The sequence below is a fragment of the Rhinolophus hipposideros genome (genome assembly GCF_964194185.1).
Source record: "Rhinolophus hipposideros genome assembly, chromosome: 12".
NCBI classification, from domain to species: Eukaryota; Metazoa; Chordata; class Mammalia; order Chiroptera; family Rhinolophidae; genus Rhinolophus; species Rhinolophus hipposideros.
Window position 1 is genome coordinate 71,323,841 of NC_138058.1, and position 22,252 is coordinate 71,346,092.

General features: G+C 43.4%; 1 protein-coding gene across 2 annotated transcripts; it reads left to right on the forward strand.

Annotated features, from left to right (window-relative positions):
* The first annotated feature begins 412 nt into the window (after positions 1 to 412).
* On the forward strand, positions 413 to 22,229 carry PDIA6 (protein disulfide isomerase family A member 6). Of its 2 annotated transcripts, XM_081069535.1 has the most exons (13): positions 413 to 540; positions 5,764 to 5,905; positions 9,435 to 9,492; positions 9,920 to 10,046; positions 12,582 to 12,688; positions 13,905 to 14,035; positions 14,593 to 14,707; positions 15,208 to 15,348; positions 16,114 to 16,198; positions 16,329 to 16,401; positions 17,383 to 17,541; positions 21,081 to 21,177; positions 21,771 to 22,229. In XM_081069535.1, the coding sequence occupies exons 1-13, from the start codon at positions 522 to 524 to the stop codon at positions 21,837 to 21,839; spliced, it is 1,323 nt and encodes a 440-aa protein (XP_080925661.1). In that variant the 5' UTR covers positions 413 to 521; the 3' UTR covers positions 21,840 to 22,229. The 2 variants fall into 2 exon arrangements, with proteins under 2 accessions (XP_080925661.1, XP_080925662.1); XM_081069536.1 differs by lacking the exon at positions 21,081 to 21,177.
* The last annotated feature ends 23 nt before the right edge of the window (positions 22,230 to 22,252 follow it).

A 22,252-nucleotide genomic window follows, 5' to 3' on the forward strand; every position in this document is an offset into this window, starting at 1 on the left:
ATGCACTGAGGGCTCAAAGCAAGTTATCCTCCAGGGACACAAGGAGGAGAAGGGTGGGGTGAAGCAAGGGATGAATGCGGGCTGGATGGGTAATGGTTAGAGGCAAGGTGGTGGTAAAGAGAGAATAGGACCCAAGAGGTAAGGAAAACCAAACACTGGACTCTAAGGTAAACAGGACCCAAAGCCCACAAGGGCTGTCCAGGGTAGAAGGCCACGGGGAAGGAGAGAGGTTGGCGAGCCCGCCCCCGTCAAGTCCCACCTACCGCCGCTCGCCCCGCCCCCGTTAAAAAAAAACCAAACCGGTAACCTCTACTCGGCCGCCACCCATTGGCTAGAAGAATCAGCGAAGCCTTCAGGGACCAATGAGGCGCGGCCACGGCTTGGCGAGCGCCTTCCGGCCCGCCCCCGCCGCGCCGCCCCGCGCCGGCCTAGCGAGCCGAGGGCGGGACGTGGAGCGACGGGGGCGCGGCGCGGCAGGGCTGAGGCGGCGGCGGGACTGCGCGGCGACCGGGGCGCTCGGCATGGCTCGTCTGGTGCTCGGTAGGCGCGGGCGTCCTCGTGCCCTGTCCTGCGGGGAGGCCGGGAAGGCCCGAAGCCCCACGGCGATCCGCACCTGGGGGAGCTGACGGGCGCGTGGCCTCGGCCGGGCCCGCGCGGGGGAGGGGGTCTCAGGCCTGGCCCCCGAGGGGACGCGGGACGGAAAGACTCTGGAGCCCGGGGGACGATGGGAGAGCCCCGGGCGGCGGGGAAACACTGGGGGCGTCGGGGCGCCCTGGGGGCGGGGGGGCCCTGGCCGGAAGCCCCGCGCGGGCGCCGGGACACGGGTGCGAGGCCCTGCGGGACTTGGGGCGCGTGGGAGGCGAGGCGCCTTGGCGGGGCTCCTGCGGCGCGGCCCGAGGGCGGCGTGTGCGCCAGCGCGGCGGGGCGGGGAGCGCCCTGAGCCCGGGCCGGGGCCTGGTGGCGGCGCGGGGCGCGTGGGGCGGCGCGGCGTGGGGCGGAGGCCGGGCCGCGGGCTCCTGCGCTGCCTCCGAGCCCGTGTGCACACGCGAGCCCCGCGCCGCTCGCGCCGCGCCTTGCCCCCCCACGTGCTTTGTGGGAGTCCTGCTTTGAGCAAACGTGGAGTGGCGTGGCCTTGGGAGGGGAGCCGTGCCTTCGGAGGCGGGTCGGGACACGCGGGGGCACCGTCGGTGGGGCTCGCGAGCGGAGCCCGGCTCCGCTGACCTGAGTGGGTGGGTGGAGAGCGCCGTGGGCCGCGGCGGGGCGGCCGCCCTCTCCGGCTCCGGAGCGTCCCAGCCCGCGCGCCACGTCTTGACCCCACTCGGGATCCGGGCCCGGCGTGGGGCCCCCGCCTCTCGCCCCGACGTGACTAGTGCGGCCGGAGGGTCCTTCTCCGCGCCGGGCTGCGCCTCCGTCGGGTTGTCCCGAGGGTTCGTGACCTGACGCGGGGCTAACGGGGGTGAACGAGACACTCGCCGTGTGATCGCGGAGGGAACAGGCGGGAGAACGATCTCAGTCGGTTTTAACGTCGCCCGCAAGTGAGTTCAGACTAAGCTGCGAGCCTGTGATTCCGTCGGTTAGTCACTGCATCCACGTGGTCGGCCGCGGGGAGCCCCCTGCTGTCCGGATGACCGCTCTGGGGCCGAGCACTCGCGCCGGCGGCTGTGGGACCGCCACGCTCCCGACGCGGGTTCACAGCCCCTTACCTAGGGGGCGATCGCGGCCAGACACGGGTGGCAGCACCGTCTGCTCCGTGCAGACTCTCGTGCAGACTCGGAGGTCCGGCCCCGTTGTCCTCAGCACCAGGGACTGGGCCGCGAGGTCAGTGGGAGGAACAGACAACGTTATGGGTCAGCACTGACCTCGTTTGTCTTACGAGGGCCCAGGAGTCTTTGTTTTCTGGAGGGTTTCTGTGGGGTAGGTACTGCCTGTATTTTTGCTGTTGGAATTATACACCTTTTTATCTGTTTTTCTGAGTATTAGGTTTGAGTCCTGCTAACTTTACACTAAGTCGCACCGCCTTTTCAGGAATTTAGGTCTCAAACCGTTATCATCAAGACATTTCCATCGGATGGCCATTTGTAAGGAGGGAAGGCTCTTGTGAGCACCAGGCAAAAGTTAAAGACAAAAGTCCAACGCTATTACTGGAAAAACACAGAGCCCAAGTCCACGTTACACTGAGTGTCAGTGATCACGACCACGTTGGTCTGGAAAGGAAGCACATTCCTGAAGTAAAAGTCCTGGCCCTTCTCTCTGGTGACTCCAGCCTGACGAGGAGGGTACATTCTTTATTGCTGTTCTGATTGGCGAGAGAAGGAAAGGAACCTAATTCTCCTGCCACAGTGATCTCCCTAATGACCCTCCTTGGCATTCTACTTCTGCAGTCTCCAGACCTTGGCTTAAAAGTTTGGGTTCCATAACCGTGTCCGATCTCTTTTCTAATTACGAGGCGTTGGGCAGGTTACCCTTCTGTGTCTCCATTTTCTGACCTAAAAATGGGCATGATAGTACATACCACACAGTTCTTAAATGAGTTAATGTATGTTAAACATTTAGAACAATGCCTGGTACATAGTGTCATAGAAGTGATACTCTTAGTGAAGATGTCAGTTTCTGGAGGGTAGTTGGACAAGTAAATACATCAAAATGTTAGCCATAACCCCAGCACCCCTTGTAAAATTTTCTCTTAAATAATGATGTTCATTTGAGGGGAGGGGGAAGTAATAAGAATTTTTAGGATTAGCTTGTTAATAGTGAGAAATGTGAAACAATCAGATTCAGTCAGTAGTGGATTTGGCTACATGATATAGCCACTAAAAATGATTACATGGGGGTAATAAGTAATCCATGATTACTTATGCAGAAAATGTCTGTAACTTATTTTGAGTAACAAAAAGTTACAGCAGGGAATGTATAGCAAGAATCATGTAAAATTTTAGGCCTCTGTTGTATGGAGATGTCAGTAAGAATATTCACCCAAATATGAATAGTTCTAGTTGGGACTCTTGATGGCTTTTCTTTTGCTTTGCCTGTTTTGAAAATTTCACAATGAACTCGATGTATTGAACAAGTATTGTTGCATGTTCATTTTTACAGAAAAACAAAAAGGCAAACTCCTTTAAATGTAGTAGATCTCCATAGAGGATTATCCAGGACCAATCTTACTTTCGTGCTTATTCAGAATTAGGACTGTCTCTGCTTAGGTTCTTAATTTACTTGCTTCTTTAAATATATCGAACTCTATTTAACTTTTCCTGCAGCAATGAAAAGATTATTGAGGCGTATCATACACTAAAAATGTAATGCAAATTTAGGTAATTTAATTTTTCTAGTAGCCATATTTAAAAAGGCAAAAAGAAGTGAGTGAAATTCATTTTAATATATATTTATTCACTCAATATATCTAAAAATACCATTTCAGCATGTAATCAATATCAAAAATATTAATGAGATAGTTTACTTTTTCTTTCCTACCAAGTTTGAAATTCAGTGTGCTTTTCACACCTACAGCACGTCAGTGGGGGGTAGCCACCTGTGGCTAATGGCTACCGTATTGGGTAGAAGTTATCGAGGCAGCCCCACTTTGGTTGGCCTGACCTCCATCCACACGCACCCTTTCCCACTTCTTGAAATGGAAGAGGAGGTCATCGGATCATGGCTACCCCCTCACTGACTCTGGGTTCCCTCCCCTCCTCCTCACTCTGGGCATTTTATTTTGTTCCCTGATTCCCTGTACTTCAGCTTTAGCCTCTCCCACTCCACACATTTCTTTCCTTCATGCTCAGTTCATTCCCATCTTTAAAAAGAAACCATCTTTCTACCCCACATTTGCTTGCATTCTCCTGCCTTTTATAATGAAACTTGTTTAAAGAGTTGTCTGTATTGTTTTCACCAACTTTTTCCCTCATGTAGACCATCTGCTGCTTGTTTTCACTCCTGCTCCACAGCCACCAAGGACCCCCAATGATCTCGTCATGATATCCAATGCACAGTTTTCGGTCTTTCCAACCTGACCTCCCAGTAGCATTTGTTACTGTTGCCCATCCCATCTTTCCGTTGGTGTATACACTGTTCTCCTGATAAGTGCCCCATCCACTGTCCACACTGCAGCCAGAATACTCTTTCTAGGAAGCAGATCTGATCATACCCGCCCCACGCCCACATGATACCCCTTTAGTGGCTTCACATCACCATTAGTAAAGCCTGCAGTTTTATTTCAGAAATTCCCACATTAGCATTCTCTCTAATTCAAATGCAGTATTCTTAAACAATGTAATTGTTTATTCATGCCCTGGCACACTGAATCTTTTTATCCTTAGCACTAAAAACACAACATGGTTTAATGGGAAAAACTTGGAATACAAGTCAGAGCTGCTCTGCCGCTTACAGGGGTGGTCATAGGTGGGCCGCTGGATCTCACTGCCTTTGCTTCCTTATTTACAAAATGGGGATGATTCCTGCTCTCTAGTTAGTATTGCTGTGAAAAATCAAGTGATCTAATGTATTTGAAAGTGATTTGAAAATTGAAAGCACTGTGTAAGTCTCAGGTAGAGTATTTAGCAATAAAACAGTTAATGTTGTGCATTCCTTCCAGAAGAAATTTACCATTGGGTTATTCAAAAACAGTTCCATTTGAAATCTTTCAAATGCTGTTTACAAAGTAAGCGTATGAAAATGCGATGAAGATGACATATACACACATACTACCTTACGATACAGGTCATTCTTATAATTTCTTTTATCGATAGATTAAAACAAAGAAATTATGTAATCATCATGGATGCTGAAAAGACAATAATGGAAATTTCTTTAATATCATAAAATTTATCTGTTTCAACCCAAAAGCCAAGCATCATGCAAGTGGAAAGATATTCCTGGTAGTCAAGAACATTTCATTATTTAGCATTTTTCTAGTGGAATTAGGCAATGCAATTAAAAAAACATAAAGAAATACATAAACTTAAATGAAGGAGGTGAAATTTTGATAGCATTACCAATTCAAAGGGCTTTTGAATTCTTAAAATATTCATAAGTTAATTTAGAACTTGTTTGCCTATGTAGTTGTTATAAACTGCATTTAAGTTCCCAGAGTGGCCAACAGAAGTGTACTTGGCCTACAGTGCAGCTAAACTGTGTCATTAATAATACAATAGACAGTCTTCCCTTTATAACATTATTCACATGAAAACTCTGTAAGCTCATCCAGCATTGTGTGCCTGCTGACCTGCCATTGCAGTGTGAGCAGAAATAAAAATATTTGTGAAAGCGATCGTTGCCCTTGAGAGAGTCCCAGTCTAGGAGGAGAGACAAATAATGATGTTTCCCTTTAAAAAAAAGCTTTAATAAAGATAGTGTGCTAATATTGTAACTGAATAACACAAGAAATAAATACTGTAGGGATTACCCAAGGTCACAAGGCTAGACATAACTTCCCAATTTTTCAGTGTCCTTGCCCATAAAATGGCAATAATAGTACTACCTCATAGTGTGTTTGTAGAGAAGGAAGGTATTAATACATGAAAAACACTAAGAATAATATTTAAATCTTTTTCCAGTGCAGCTCAAGAGATGAGAGTGTGGACTGTCTGTCCCCTTGCTTGGCACTGCACCAGTGGGAGTAAAATTTCAGGGGCCCCGGGACCTGACCCAGGCCGTCTCCCTGTATTGTTTGAAGGGCCTCGGTCAGTTGAAGAAGACCCTGGTCACCTGGGTTTCCGGTCAGCATGAACCCTGCCGTTAATGATGTGGTTTTCGTGGTTCCTCCAGGTCTGGTGAGCTGCACGTGCCTTCTAGCAGTGAATGGTCTGTATTCCTCCAGCGACGATGTAATCGAATTAACTCCATCAAATTTCAACCAAGAAGTTATTCAGAGTGATAGTTTGTGGCTTGTAGAATTCTTTGCTCCGTGGTAAGTATTATAAAACAGTTGTAGATTATTTATGGTACTTTATAAGGAAAGATACTATATAAAAATGTGATTTTATTCAGCCAAGTTAACTGTTTGTTTAAAAGAAGTAGAGAGGGAAATGGAAGCCCCCACAAAGTGTGGTCTGTTAAAGGCCATGGAAATTGAGTTGATTGAAAAAAAATTGTTGAAGTAACTAAGCAGGAAAAAAGAAAGAAAAAACTCTTATAATTTAAAGATGATGTAAGTAAGATGGGGATGGATGGGAAACTGATTTTACGAAGAAAGAAGATTGGGCAAAGGAAAGGGATGAACCAGTGATCGACTCCATTCTGTTTGTTGAAAAGGATTGCTTCCAGAAATATGTAATTAGAAAAGCTGGTTTCATTTAAAAATTCTTCTCTTGCCTTACATTCATTGTTGGAAAAAACCCTTGTGGGGTAAAGATATAATTACCATTAAAATTAATGGTGTACAATTGTATAATATGTAGTCAGAACACAGTATGTAGTTAAACATTAAATGCAAGCAAAACAAAACAGAAACTCAACAAATAGACATATAGAGACAGAGCAATGGAAATGGTGCAAAATAAGCACGAGACTCTCAGTGCAGTATACGAACAGGCACAGGTGCCCTGCGAGGGGACTCGAGCTCCAGCCAGCTGTGGTCTGTGCGGATGAACTGTGGGGTGACCTGAGCTCCACGTGGTCCTTTTAGGTATGAGCTGTGCCTTCGAAGCTTGTAGGGCAGTCAGTCAACTTCTTACCTGAGTGGGTGCATTTTAGGGTATTCCTGATGAAAGGTTTTCCTTTATTCCTTTAATTTTCCTTCCCGGAAGACCATGAAACTGAGTTTTGGAAACAATGGCAGGCCTCATGGATTATTTCACTTAATGCTCAATGTAGCAAATTAAGACAAAAACCCTCTGTTTTAAAAGTTGATGTTGCCACGTGTGGATACTGTTCATTTTAATGCCGTTATTATTTTTTTAAAAGCTCCTACATGTTTTTCGGTTGTTAAATCCAAATGAGAATTCTGTATGGCTTACTTAGTTCATTTGTATTAGTAAACGCACAGATAGTAATTGTACACTTATATTGTTGAATGCTTTTGTGTGCAGTTTTTACAAGTTTGATCTTTATCGTTTATGGCATGAGTGATTTACCTTGTTTTTGGGAGCTGTGATATACGAGAGTGTGCCTCGTTCCAAAACAACCAGACTGCGATCCAGAAGGCGGGGTCTGGATCCGGTCATTGACTGACTGTCGCACTGGCAGAGCTGTGCTTCATGCTCTCTGGGTCCCACAATGTCAGATCAGCGCAGATGCTTTTACCCTCTTTGTGCTTGGACGTCGGCAGCTTGGTGAAGGCTGTGAATCCCTTCCTAGAAGAAAGGTTATAGGCATCAAATAAAGCACACAGGATCACAAAGGAAACCTAAAATATTAAAATAACAATGAAAACATTCAACTAAATCCTCTGTCATCGTGTAGTCCTCCTTCACTAGGACAGTAAAGACAGGCTCCAGCCGCAGATCCATCAGCCGGCTGCCTGAGTTCTCAGGTATGATGAGCCCGGATGATGTTTGCAGATATCTGTACACTAGTGGTGGTTAGGACAAAGTCACAAGTCACTAACCAGCTGTGGTGGGTCGTTCATGTTCATAACTGACAAAATGCTGAATTTCAGTTACAGGTTAGTGAAAAGAGAGGGGGCGGTTGCCATCAAAATTCACAGAGGCCCTAAATTTTTATCCACAACCCTTTGGGGGGTGAGAAGGGGGGATCTGTGGACCTCAGGTAAAGAACCCTTGGGTTAGAGGGTATGCTGTATGTATATTTATGTGGCATTTTGATCTGTCTTTACACTGCTTAACATTGACATTGAAGGGAGTATATACTCTGATAATCTCTGATTTGAGTCCTTTCATGATAAACTGAAATTAAAGAGTTACAATGTCCTGTAAAAGTTTGACTCCTGGACTTCTAAGTAGCTCACCTAAACACCAAAACATAGTCTCTATAAGTATGTAGAAGCAGCATTTCAGGACATTTCCTTGAAAGATTTTTTTAATTAAATTTATTGGGGTGACAATTGTTAGTAAAGTTACATAGATTTCAGGTGTACAATTCTGTATTACAGCATCTATAAATCCCATTGTGTGTTCACCACCCAGAGTCAGTTCTCCTTCCATCACCATATATTTGATCCCCTTTACCCTCATCTCCCTCCCCCCACCCCCCTTACCCTCTTGTAACCACTAAACTATTGTCTGTGTCTATGAGTTTTTGTTTCTCATTTGTTTGTCTTGTTCTTTTGTTGTTTTTGGTTTATATACCACATATCAGTGAAATCATAGGGTTCTCTGCTTTTTCTGTCTGACTTATCCTTGAAAGATTTTTGAATTACTGGATTAAAGTGATGTTCCATAGAGATTCCAAATGTGGACTCGGGAGTCATCGGTCAGTCAGCACCACCACAGAATGATTGTGATACTGGGCAGGTTGCTTCACATCTCAGCCTCTGCGTCGTCATCTGGAAGATGAAAATAACAAGGCCTGCCTTCGGCGTGGCTGTGCTGATGGAATGAAATCCTGTGTGAAAGGTGCTCATCAGGGTGCTGGCACGTGGCGTCCGCTCCTGTGGTCCTGAGAGACCTAATTAGAAGAGAATTTACTTGGTTTTTAAAAACCAAATCACCTAAGGATAGACTAACTGTGGTACCTTCATATAAAACAATGAAAATGAAGACTATAGTTCCCTCTAATGGCACAAACATCACAGGCTTGTGTGTGTGTATCATCATTTTTTAAAAGCAGTTTTCTAGGTATATTATGGTTCACAACTTCTTCAAATACTAGTCTCTAAAAGATTAGGTGGTTTTTCCTCATGGTCTTATTTCTCTCTGTTTGCTTTGCTCCTGCTTTTTTACCACCACCCTGGGTCCCGTGCTTTCCCACTTGTTAGTGTACTAATTTGGGATTGTGTGTGCATTTGTAACTCCATAAGCTGCCTCCGGAGCCAAAGCACATTGAAATTGAGGCTCTGACACAATTATCTCGTCTGTAAAATGAAAAGGTTGGTCTAGATGAGGGAATATCAAACCATAATAGGTTTAAGAATCACTAGCAGAACTTATTAAACTATAGGTTCCTGAACCTCTTCCCTAGGAGCTCTGATTGCTTACGGCCCAAGAATCTGCATTTTTGCCCAGCCTTACAACTCAAACCACATGTTGAGGTACAACTTGACCAGATATACACTAAGCTCTTGCTGAGATAATAGAGTTTAGAATGAGCGTTTGTTTAAACTCTCTGAATATAATGTAGTTGAGTCGTAATGTAGAAACGTTTTTAGATTACAAGATGAAAAGAGGTAAGCTCCTTCAGGTCACAGAGCGTGTTTTATTGATGCCCATACTTACCTCCCTGTAAGCCTGTACCCCTCAGTAGACTGCTGCTGGCTGATTTTTGAATTGGGGACCAAAGACATTAACTATTGCCTTATTTGTGTTTTTGTCCCCTAAAAGGTGTGGCCACTGCCAAAGGTTAACACCAGAATGGAAGAAAGTAGCAACTGCATTAAAAGTAAGTTTTTAAAATGTCCGCATTCCCCCGTGGATGTTTAAATAAGTATTCAAATGGATATAATGTACAATAGTAAGCCAATTTGCCTATGAAAGCTCAAAACCCTTGTTCTGGTGCCAAAATTATATAGGGAGCAAAGGGATAATACGCGTTTTACCTTTTTACGTTGACTTTGTCAGTTCTGTTTCTCAGATAAATGACATAATTACTTCTCAGGCATGCTAATTCTTGAGTGCTGCAGCGTTCCCTTCCAGGGGCTAACTTGCGTTTTACCCATCATTCCACTTGGGAACAGTTTCCCAGACTGAACCCTCATTCGTTCTGTTTGTAAGCCGAGCCCTGCCCTTCGTTATCTTGTCTCTGATAGGTTCTTGTGGCATCTGCTCCAGTTGAAAGAAAAGTAGATATTTCTTTCCTGTTTCCACAGGGTGTTGTCAAAGTAGCTGCAGTTGACGCAGATAAACACCAGTCCCTCGGAGGTCAGTATGGGGTACAGGGATTCCCTACCATCAAGATTTTTGGATCCAACAAAAACAGACCAGAAGATTATCAGGGTAAGGACTTTACTAACTACTCCTTCCCCTAGTTGCACTTTGCATTTGAGCAGGTGGGGAAAAATTAGATGAGAACTAAGATTCTATAACTTACAAGCCCTGCTACCTGCAAGTTTCCCAGCCTCTTCCTCTTTGTGCCTTAATTTCCTTAGCTTTAAAATGGCACAGAGTGATTCCTGTGTGGGTACAAGTTCTTTATCATTCATACTAGTGTAGGCCTACATGGCCTTAGCAGTGATAGAGTACTCATGTTTTGTGCTGCTTTCTCAAAATTTAAAAAAAAAAAATGCTAGTTACTTAATATTTAGTAAAGATTTACAAATGTTTTCTTGCTGTGATCTCTCTTCCCTGTACTGTAGGAAAAACGGTCTAGCATAGCAGTGTGGGAAAAAGAAGGCCCTGTAATTTGAAAGTCAATTTAAACTGTGTTGCTATTACTGTGGAGTGTTTCGCCCATGAATCTTTATGCCTTGTAACATGCAGTATGAAAGCTGTTATTTAGTGTCCCAAACCACTGATAATAAGTACTACAAGTTCTCCCTGTTTTGTAGACATGTACTTCAGTTGTATCTGCTGTTAGTCGCTGAGGCAACTGAATAGAGATTTCTGGCTCCAGATTCTCAGGGCTAAATGTTATCCTAGTCTGTCTTTTCTTTTAGAGACTAGCCCTGTTACTTAATTTAAGGTATCACAAACAGGTCATCGTATTTAAGATAATCAGAATTGCTAGGTTGAGGCCTATTCATGGTCCTGATAAAAAGTATTGGGTATAATATATTTAAAGTTTAAATTATGGTTCATTTGATAAATTCTTTTTAAAGATTTTGTTACACGGGATATAGAGGTGACTAAACGTAGAGTCAAACATCTTAGGTTTTGCTTTATGTGAGAAAAACAAGCTTGTGAAGTAATGGGGTTGGGGGATAGAGTCAGCCTCATGGTAAAACAAAGTGTTATTGTATTATGTGTACTTGGTGGCTTCATTGTATCCAGCTGATGGAAAACACATTCTCAGAAGAGGGAACGCAAAGGGATTGCAGAATCTATAGAGTGTGAATTTTGATGACAGTCATCCTGGCTTTAATTGCTGGCCTTGTCACACTCTGGCTTCATAGCTAAATGGAATACTTAACTCTCTGGACCTGCTTCTTCTCCGTAAAATGGGAATGTGAAAACCTACTTCAGGCTACTAGAAGTTTCATTGAAATAGCACATGTAAAACGTATGACTTGGTAAATACCAGTGTACTTGGTACATCACCCAGCTGGGGGTCAAGATACTGGAGATAAGGAAGGCCTTAGACACATCCTTTTCTTCTAGGCTCCCCAACTCTGAAGTTCCGTGAAATGACCATTTTTCTGAGAATATTAATTTGTCCTGCTAACTTATAAAAATTGAATGTTTAGAATAGAGGTTGGCATTTGGCCCATTGCCTGTTTTTGTAAATACAGTAATAATTTGCTGACCCGTGGTCTAGAGTGAGGAAATCCTCTCTGTCTTTTTTGCTAGTGTATTCCTTAACTTGGTATATTTCCAGGTAAAGATTGGTGGAAGGAGCGGTGGCTCAGAAAACAGAGACACCTGCTGTAGATAAGCAGCGGAAGTCTGTTTTTATGTTGCGCTTCCGTATCAGGAAGTAACACACTTGGTACCTTCAGCCAGGGTTGCAGTACCAGCTGATCTGAACATACTCAAAGTTGCTGTACTGTGTTTTGGTTCTAATGTCAGGTCTGAGGTGTTCTCAGTTTTTCTCGCTTCCTAGGTAATTTGATTAGAAAACTTTTTTTAAAAAAGTGAAACTTCCTGAAGAGATTTTTATTAGAGTTTTGCATTTGAACTCTGAAGATCCCCTCATGGCATATGTAATCCTTATACTCATGAGTCAGTTAACAGCCCCCCGACTTTTTCTTGAGCACATAGGTTTCGGTCAACTTCGAAAGGCTGTTGTCATCATTGAGTCTTAACACAGGGTTTGTTGTTTATATTAGGAGTAGGTTCAGCGACGGAGCCTAAGCACTCTAAATCACAGCATTTTAAGCAAGATTGCAATAAGAAGCCTGGATTGCTGTCCAGTTACTAGGTTTCAGATGCCTTGTATCCTACTTCTTACACAACCTTTTCTGTCCATTGTCTCATAGAAATAGCTTCTTCTATTTTCTCATTTGGTGCTTTGTATTTAGAAATTTCCCTTGCTTTCTTAACTAGATAATAAGCGTCTTATCCTTCTCTGTACATATTACTTGTTTGGTAAACATTTTGAATACTCTCACCAGTAGATGGGATACATAGTAAACGCACAGGAAGTGCTTGTTACTGACAGCCTAACACTGAGCAAGAGGAACTGGTTTTCCAAGTGTCAAGAGCAGTGCAGCATGGAGAGGAATTGGCTCGATCCTAAACATGCAGGGACAGACCTGTTAGAATATCAGGTGAAGCTGACAAATACGCGAAGGTCAGGTCTTCAGTCGGTCGGTGTCTGGTAGGCACTCAGCCCAGCCACCACCATTCAGCTGCTTGTCCTCTGTCGGCCTGTAGGTGGCAGAACTGCTGAAGCCATCGTCGACACTGCCCTGAGTGCTGTGCGCCAGCTTGTGAAAGACCGCCTTGCCGGGAGGACTGGGGGATACAGTTCTGGAAAACAAGTAAGGCTGCCTAGTGTCGGCTTGTAGTGCGTGATGACTGGGAAGCCCGAGGGTGGAGCCCTTGTGGAGATAGTTGTGGATTTTTTGTTTGTTTTTTAAGTATTTTAAATGGGTGAGCTTTCTATTTAAAAATAATAGAAGGTTGGGTCACCTGATGCCAGAGGGAGTCGGCCATCCTGCTCAGTTGGCCTACTCAGAATCACCGTCATCGTAGCCAGTCATTCTCAGGGCATCTCGCCACAACTGCAGGCCAAGCTCAGGCCCCAGAAAAGCTTCCTTGGCCCAGGGCTGAAACAGAAGAGTTTGGACTGCAGAGGGAGAAGGAGTTCCAGGCCGTGTTCCAAAGTGTAGAGAAAGAGGCCAGCTCTCCTGCAGATCAGCTTTGGGATGACCTCTTGGCCTGTGTCTGTGGCAGCCATCCCAAAACCCATGGAAAGTTCTACATAAATGCATAGGGCAGAAGAGAAAGAAGTTCCTGTTCTATGGATTGGTATATTAGATGCCCCGCTATGAAATGTGATGTTTAACCGTTACATGCTTATGTTCTTGTGAAGAGGCGTTAAATTCTTAGATAAAATAGCCCTTCACTCTAATGCAAGACCAGTCAAACTAGCTTTTTTATGCAGATTGAGAGATTACCCAGAGATTTCGTGCTCTTGCCTTTTATTTCAAACTTAGCCATTTAATGAGCACGGTTGCCTCACCTACCTTCATGGCTTTTGGCCCAGGCAACAGAAAGCAATACAGCAATACTGACTGTTTCTTAGGCTTAGTACTAAAGGAAATTATTTGTAGAAGGAAAAGGATTAAATGTTATTTTTAGCTTTCTTGAATGGTAGAGGCTATGAAAAGGTAGTCACTGTCGTTATGTATAACATTCTGGGATAAACCAGCAACTGTGCTTAAGTCTGAATTAGAATACTGTGTACTAAGGTGATTCTTTAAGCCACGTTGAAGCTTCTCTTTACAAATAGTGACAGAATTCAGATACATGTTACGTGTTATACTGAATGCACTGGTAATTGTTTGAAAGTAAATACTGTTTACCAAGCACAAATAATACTATTGCACCATGTCCCCAATTTGCGTAAAGTAGTTTTCATTTGAAAGAAAAACTTTGTTAAAATGTACAAGCAATTTTTGTTTTATGTATATTTAGAAAGGGAACCGTGTTCTTTTTGGGCACGTAGTTTAATGTCTAATGTCACAATGACAGGGTAGAAGTGAAAGTTCAAGTAAGAAAGACGTGATTGAGCTGACTGATGACAGCTTTGATAAGAACGTCCTTGACAGTGAAGATGTCTGGATGGTTGAGTTTTATGCTCCTTGGTGTGGACACTGCAAAAAGTAAGTGCTTTGTAGAAAGTACTTTTTAAAATCATGGTGGTTTTAATACATTCATCTAGCTCTCTTTGAGCTCTGTGGGGTTTTTATTTGTGTTTTTTTTTTTTTTTTTTTTGACCCTCATCACCCATTTTGCCCACCCCTACCCCCTGCCTCTGGCAATCCACAATTTGTCCTCTGTATCTAGGAGCTTGGTTGGTTTGGGGGGAGGTTTTTTGTTTGTTTCTTAAGATTCCACATATAAATGAGGTCCTTTGAAAGAAGTGATCCAGATCATAGATTTCGCCAATGTCTCTTCCCAAGAAGCTCCGACTCTGAATCAGTGTTAAACATTGGCATTAGTGCCAGGAGTTTCCTCTGTCATATTTTCAGAGATGAACAGGGAGCTAGCAAATTTGGGAGGAGTGACAAAGGACCGGGAAGCAAAAGTGAAGGGTAGTATCATGTCCTTCATAAAGCTACACTGGAAAATGTTCTCCAAGTGTGATGTAACTGGGCTGGGCAGAAATGCACACATCAGTTAAAGTATTTGTGCTAAGAGGTAAAATGTTTTCCTGTAGCCTGGAGCCAGAATGGGCTGCTGCAGCTACAGAGGTAAAAGAACAAACAAAAGGAAAAGTGAAGCTCGCGGCTGTGGACGCTACGTTGAATCAGATGCTAGCCGGCAGATACGGCGTGAGTATGTTTACAAGGCTCTTTTCTTTGTGAAACAGATTTTTCAGCTGTTACTCCATCTAGTAGTACACCAGGCCTCCTTGTGAAGTAGGAGGGGAGGTGTTGAGCCTTTTTGTAATGAAGAAATTAAGTCAATTTATTACATCTAACAACAAATAAGTCTGGAAGTCATGACTATGTTTGCTTCTTTCCAGTATTTCACTATTTCTGTGTGCTTAATGTGATCCTTTATCTTTTACAAGTTGTTCGTAAGGCTTTTGAAGTTGGTCCATTTGTTCTGGAGCAGATATATTAAGTGTATATCCAGGGTTTGAATGAGATTTGGCCAAGCCTGGCAGTGAGGCTGTTAAAACCCCCTGACTGACAGACCTCTGTGTGTCGTCCCTTTGATGTCTGTGCAGGCTGGGGAACATTGTTGTTACACTGAATTACCTAGAGGTAGTTTTAGAAACCATAAAGATCACCTTCTTATAAATGTTAATTTGATTTTTTAAAAATAGATTAGGGGATTTCCTACAATCAAGATATTTCAGAAAGGCGAGTCTCCTCTGGATTATGACGGGGGGCGGACAAGATCCGACATCGTCTCCCGGGCCCTCGATTTGTTTTCTGATAACGCCCCACCTCCTGAGCTGCTTGAGGTAAACTACTTCAGTCATTCAAAGTGAGGAAAACATTTCCAGTCCGGATATTAAAGCAGTATTGACACTTTTTATCTTTTCAAAGTAAGATCTTTTAAAATGCTCCTTAAAGTGTCGTTGTAGTTTCAAATGGGCAGAACCTGTCTGATAAATGGCTGCTTTTTGTAACTTTTAGCACTAAAGTAATTGCACTCTGAACAAAAGTGTACCTAAGCTTCTTAAAAATAGAACATTCTTTCATTTTTTTCATTCTCAAAATAATAGCTAACATTTACTGAGCACCTAACCACATAACAGGCACTCTTCTGGTGCTTTCATGTGGCTTTTCTCATTTAATTACCATGTGAACACTTACAGGGAAATACTGTTTTTAATCTCCATTTTACACATGGAGAAACTGAGGCCTAGGGAGCCTCAAATTTATATAAATGCATAACACTTGTAAACATGCCTGTCTGTCTACCTATCTAAACGAGTGTCAGAGCCAGGCTGCGCTGGCATTGTAATTTCAGAGACTGTGTACATGCAAGTGCCTCACCACCACAGGTAGATGGCTCAGGAATGACTAACGGAGATCTTACAGGGTATCACTGGCGGTGTTTCTAGAACTCAAATGAGGAAGTGTTCTTTGGGAGAAGTCTTACCCATCTCTGGAATTGGTTTACTCTTTAAGGAAAGTGATGGTGCTAAGTGTTTGTTTCAAGCATACCTTTGGCCTTGGGTCACGTGTCCTTCCAACTGTCCCTTATCTTCTGGGTTCCACAGATCATCAATGAGGACGTTGCCAAGAAGACGTGTGAGGAACACCAGCTCTGTGTCGTGGCGGTGCTGCCCCATATTCTCGATACCGGTACGATGGACAGAAAGAAACTCACTTTCCATTCGTTGTTCTGGGCTGCCTGCCCTGGCAGCACTTTCTAAATCAGAATGCTACAGACTCCTTTATTTTTATCTTTAAAAATTGTTTCTGTTTAATTCAGGAGCTGCAGGCAGAAATTCTTATTTGGAAGTTCTTCTGAAATTGGCAGAAAAATACAAAAAGAAAATGTGGGGGTAAGTTATTGAACTTACTGTCTCAGTATCATTTGGGTAGGAAGGTATAGTACTTCTTGAAAGTGTCTAGTTCCCTCTGTTTTCTGTAGAATGTGTGGCCCCTGTGTTCACTTTGGGGTGTTTTATTTTTTTATTTAAGATATAAAAATAGTTATCACCTAGGAAGAAAAGAAGTAATGTAGGTCTCTTGTTTATAAAGCACTTATTTGTACAGCGTGCTTTTTATCAAGAATTGTATTTTAAATGATGGTTGGGATCCCAGGCTAGCAAGCAAAAACTTAGTCACATAGCTGAATTCCTGTAGGACCTTGAATAAAGAAAGAAGAAATAGAGGCGTGTTTCTTTACCTTCTTCTGAGTGAGTGACCGTTCTAGGCAAATTTTTAGGCAACATGTGCCTGTGTCTCCTTCCCATTTACCTTTTTGTTTCTCATCCTCAACATTCATTGCGGTCCCAGGTACCTCGTGTTCCCTGCTTCCATCTCATTGACTTTGTACCTCCTCTGTTAGTTCAGCAAATACTGATTGTGTGCCTCCAGAGGCTGCATTCTGAAGTTCTTCATTTTCACCTTTGCAGAAGTTAAGAAATTTGGTTGAGCATTTTTATATGTATTGAATAATGACATATCCATTATTTTTTTAAAAAGTAGTTATTACACTTTTTAAAGAATAACAACCTAAATTATATTGGTAACAAAGATAGAAAATTTATGAAGTTTAGTGGACAGTATTTTGGAGATTGCGGGCAAACTGTCTTATAGGTAGAGCCATCCATTTTGGGGACTCCTGGAGTTAGGGTTTAGGGAGAGGAACTGTAGTTACTTAACACATCTAGAATACATTATTTTTTAAAACTTACCTTTGTTTTTATTTCATTCCATAAAATATTTGAAGTGTAATCTTTTGTTCTTAAATTAAAATCCACTATTTAGATTATAATTTGAAAGGGATCTTTGCCCTGAAAACAAATCTGCTTTTCTAGGTGGCTGTGGACAGAAGCTGGAGCCCAGTCTGAACTTGAGAACGCCTTGGGGATTGGAGGGTTTGGATACCCCGCCATGGCCGCCATTAATGCACGCAAGATGAAATTTGCTCTTCTAAAAGGATCTTTCAGTGAGCAGGGCATTAACGAGTTTCTCAGGTAACTTTTTGCTCTTTTGACTTGTTTTGTTTGGTGTTTGTTTGGTTCTGTTGGTGGTTTTTGGTTTGAAACTAGGTTTATATAGACCAGGCAAAAAATGGAATGATTTTGCATTTGACATTCTGGAGAATTAGATGTTTGTAAAATTGAGCTTTTAAATCATCTTCCTGTGCTTTTTTCCTCCTTTTCATGGAAGTGTTCTTCATAGAGAATGATGCTTTCCTGTTCTTGGGTTACTGTCACTCTGTGCAGTTGTCATTGGGCTCTTCCCAATTCTCATAAAGATCTAATGGGCGTGAAGCAGTCCTGTCTCACCCATTCCCACCCAAGCATGCATTGTATCCTTGACTGATGACATGGTTTCCATTTCTGGGCACTGGCTTGAGAATGCAGTTATTTAAAAATAGGTGTACTTACTAAGTGACTGTAGTAACGGGCAGCCACACGATAAGTTCTCAAACTCAGAATCCAATTTATAGAGCTCTCTATGCTGCTCTGCTCTTCAACTCATCCTAAAACTGACTTAATCATCTTTTAGACAGACACAAGGCATTGACTTTGTACTTTTTCTCAAATGTGTGGTGATTTGCGTAATTTCTCTTCCCATAACTGAGTTCCACGAGCGTGAATCTCTTTTACACAGAACTTTGTCTCTAGTCACTACTGTAAAGTCTGGCTGATAATAAGCTCTTGGTACGTATTTTATGAATGAATGAATTCTTCTCTCTGGAACTGTTTTAATTCAGAAAGACTTCTCTGCCCTCAGGAAGCTTCCTGTTGAACAGGACGTGGCATATTGGTGGCATACTACTTATAAAATGAACTTCATCGATTTTCACGTACTAATTCTGATGCTGAAAGCCTTAGGAAATGTGTGAGAATAAGTAACAGTGAGATTGTGCCTTTGGGCTCACTTCTTGGAAATTACAAGTTCTAACCCTAGCTTTCATTTTATTCACATTTATTTTCAACCGTTTTCCTTTTCCCAGTTGGTTTGTTTTTAGTTCAGAGGAGGTAAATGCTTCATGGAAAAGGTACAGGGAACAATAGTATGTTGTAAACCGTAGACAGTTAACTTTTGTGCTTGAGATTATACAAGCCCCTGGTTCTTAACCTTTGTGTCTTGTGGGTAGTGGAAAACGTCCGACCCACCTGGTTACCATGTGGTGAGGAATGGGAAGGAAACATATGTGACAGTATACTTGTTTCTGGGCACCCGGGAATCTTGTCTAAGACTAAGCGTGTGCCCTGCACCTCGCCCAAGAGGAGACTGCTACCCACGGGCCGTGCGTGGGCCTGGAGAGAGCTGGTGAGGCATCCGCTGCGTGCGGACTCGAGAAGCTCAGACCTGCCGCAGTCGCAGTCGGACTACTGCACACAGTCCATACGGCTTCTTACAATTTATAAGTAGGAGCAGCAATTAAAAACTGTGGTCGACCCAAGACAACATTAGTGATTCCTGCTTCTTCCCTGGAAAGTATCATATTGTGTTCCTCTGGAAGTAGCGGCTAGAAAAATAAAAGTATGTACTTGTGCATTGCGCTCCTGAAAGTGAAGAAAGGACTTGGACTTCATATCAGTTCACGGCTGTTCCATTTCTTTGAAGGCAGCAGCCGTGTTTCTCCAGGTTCCTTTAATTAGAAGAGATATGTGAGCGTTTAGGCCAAACAAGACAATGGTGGCAGAGGGGAGGAGCAGACATGAACTATTAAAAAACTTGTTTTTAAATTATTGAATTCTGCCCCATGAACACAGTTCCCTCAGCATTTTGTTCCTATTTAAGGGAGGTTTCGCATATCCCCCCCCTTTTTTATTAAAGTTTATTGGAGTGACAATTATTAGTAAAGTTACAGAGATTTCAGGTGTACAATTCTGTATTACATCATCTATAAATCCCATTGTGTGTTCACCACCCAGAGTCAGTTCTCCTTCCATCACCATATATTTGATCCCCTTTACCTTCACCTCCCTCCCCCCACCCCCCTTACCCTCTGGTAACCACTGAACTATTGTCTGTGTCTATGAGTTTTTGTTTCCCATTTATTCGTCTTGTTCTTGAGTTGTTTTCAGTTTTATATCCCACCGGTTTGGCATCTTTCCGTTCATCGTTCTGTTGGCTCGTACTGCTGACGTGAAGTAGGAAGCTAGGAAGCTTTTTGTTTTTATGCAATGTCGCCGTTCACCAAATGTCCCAATAGCAGATACATCCTGGTATTTTACCAATGAAGAGGCTGATGTCAGAGATGGTAAATAACCTGATTAAGGACACAAAACTAGTGAGAAGTAGAACCACTGGCTTTCTTGTTATTGTTCACATGGGTGTGTATTGCCCACCTAAGCCAGAGCTTGGATTGGTCTGGGCCCCTTCCTAGTAAATTGAGCCATCCTAGCATGGCTTTTAGACAGACTGCGTGAGGCGCTTACTATGCCAAATACTTGTTAATCCTGCCCAGACATCAGCTGGTCGTCAGCATCCTGTCCTGGGTTACACTAAGTAATAGTTCCGTGAATGGCAGTGACGGGGATTTTTCAAACAAATTTATCCTGTTTTCTGAATGTAACTGATACATTCACATCAAAGTTTCTCCACCTTGGCAATCTTGGTGTTTGGGGCCAGATCATTCTTTGCTGCTCAACATCCTACAATGCACAGGACAAAGGCACTGTAGGATGTTTAGCAGCACCCCTGGTCCCCCAGGTCCCAGGAGACCCCCACACACACAGTGTGTGACAATCAGAAAGGTTTCTGGATGTTGCCAAATGTCCCCTGGGGCAAAAATTGCCCCCATTTAAGAACCATTGATATACAATGTCAGAAATGCAAAGTAGCCATATTACCCAGTTTTCCCACCATGCAAATAACTTGTTAAACACACACAGGAAACTTGATATCCCGCTTGGGTTGTCCTCTTTTACTCTTGTCCCAAACAACCTTTACCAGAGGGTATTTGGAGGCTCCTTTAAGGAGGCCTTGTTCTCAGGCTAGTGAGTGCCTCGGCACCTTTCCAGTGAATGTTCTCTGTCAGTACCTGCCAAAAGCAAAACCTAACACACGGCTCCGCGGAATAACTTGTCTGCCTTCCAGCTTGAGGTGTGAGAGAGAAGGGCCACCATCCTCTGTGGATCATGGAGAGGCCTGTAGTGTCTGGTTTGAAGTGCTGTTCGCTCTTTGGTTTCTGAGAAGAGGAATGGAATTTTAGTAGTTAAGATACCGTCTTTCAGAAAGCGTTGCTCGGGTCGTAAGCTATTGACTTTGATAGTTTTCACATAATTAATTTGCATTTTAGCGAAATGAATTTGCAATTTTTAAATATTATTGGTAGTAACTGGCTTTACCTGATGCCAAGGCCTTAAGAATTTTGTGCCTGGTTGTATTATTGTCCCTGATTGAAAAGGTAATAGTGTTTATGAGGTTTTTCAGGAGCAAGCGGCGAGAAAGGCCTCCATGTAAACGTAGAGAGCCGGTCATTCTTTTACAAGTTCTTTCTTCACCCGCACCAGCAGTCTGATGCAAACCTTGTTTTGCTATTTCCCCCAAGGGAGCTGTCTTTTGGGCGTGGGTCGACGGCACCTGTGGGAGGTGGGGCTTTCCCGGCCATCAGCACCACAGAGCCTTGGGACGGCAAGGATGGCGAGGTGAGTCCGGGCCCCAGGCTGTGCGCTGGACTCAGCCGAGCTTCGAGCTTCCGTCATCCTTTCTATCTTCCCGAGCCCTGGGCACTTCGCTGCTTGTAAACTAAATCCTTTCCTGTGGACCTAACCTTGGCATGACACCAGAAATAACAACCTTGTGAGCCTTCCAAGAAGTTCTTTTTCTCAGTACTTTTCATCCCATCTTCCCCATTAGTTAGTGCTCCATGGCATTTGGTATTCCTGACAGAGACAGCCAAGATAAATGTCAATAATGAAGTCACTTTCCTGGTTATTACCCCAAAGTGAACATTTAACCTGGGATTCATTTACTTCACCTTACAGAAATGGAACATTGTGGCTTTGCAATTAGCATTTGTTGCAGTACACTTCTGCCCCATAGCTGTCAGTAAAATGTTTCATTTAAATGCTCACCTTTTCAAACATCTATAGACCTGCCTTGGGCAAAAACTGGTCTGTAATCTGGGGTCCCTCGAGAAATTCGCACGTCTGTGAAGTGAGCAGCTGAACTTGCAGGGTCGCCCTATCTGGGTCTGCGATAACTTGCCTGCAAGGCCTAATGGCCGTTCTGTTCACAGCTTCCTGTGGAAGATGACATTGATCTCAGCGACGTGGAGCTGGACGACTTAGAGAAGGACGAGCTGTGAGAGGCTCGGCAGACTCCACTTTTCTTGGGAGCGGATTTAACCAGCAGTGAAGGAACATTCTTTACAATCAAATGAATCTACCAGTGGCCTTGTGAACCAAGAAGTAGCACTTGATTGGTCATTTGAAAACACTGCAACAGTGAACTTTTGCATCTCAAGAAAACAATGAAAAATTCTATGAATTGTAGCCAGTAAATTGGGTTGTATTCTGTCAGGTAATATTTTGAAGAAAACTGATGGGCTGTCAACGCTTTTCCTTCCCGCTGACTGCTGCTTGAGTGTTCTCGGAGGCTGTTTCTTAGATATGTTTTTTATGTGATTCATTCTTTTGAATATTAATGGCTTTTTCCCATTAAAGAATAAAACAATATTTTGGATAATGCCAACAAATGTATGAAATTAGTGTCCACATC

Excerpts from the sequence above, each read along its gene's own strand:
- PDIA6 (XM_081069535.1), top strand. Across the intron at positions 12,689-13,904 it reads GATACAGTTCTGGAAAACAA|GGTAGAAGTGAAAGTTCAAG; the intron begins GTAAGGCTGCCT and ends TCACAATGACAG. Across the intron at positions 17,542-21,080 it reads GGCATTAACGAGTTTCTCAG|GGAGCTGTCTTTTGGGCGTG; the intron begins GTAACTTTTTGC and ends ATTTCCCCCAAG.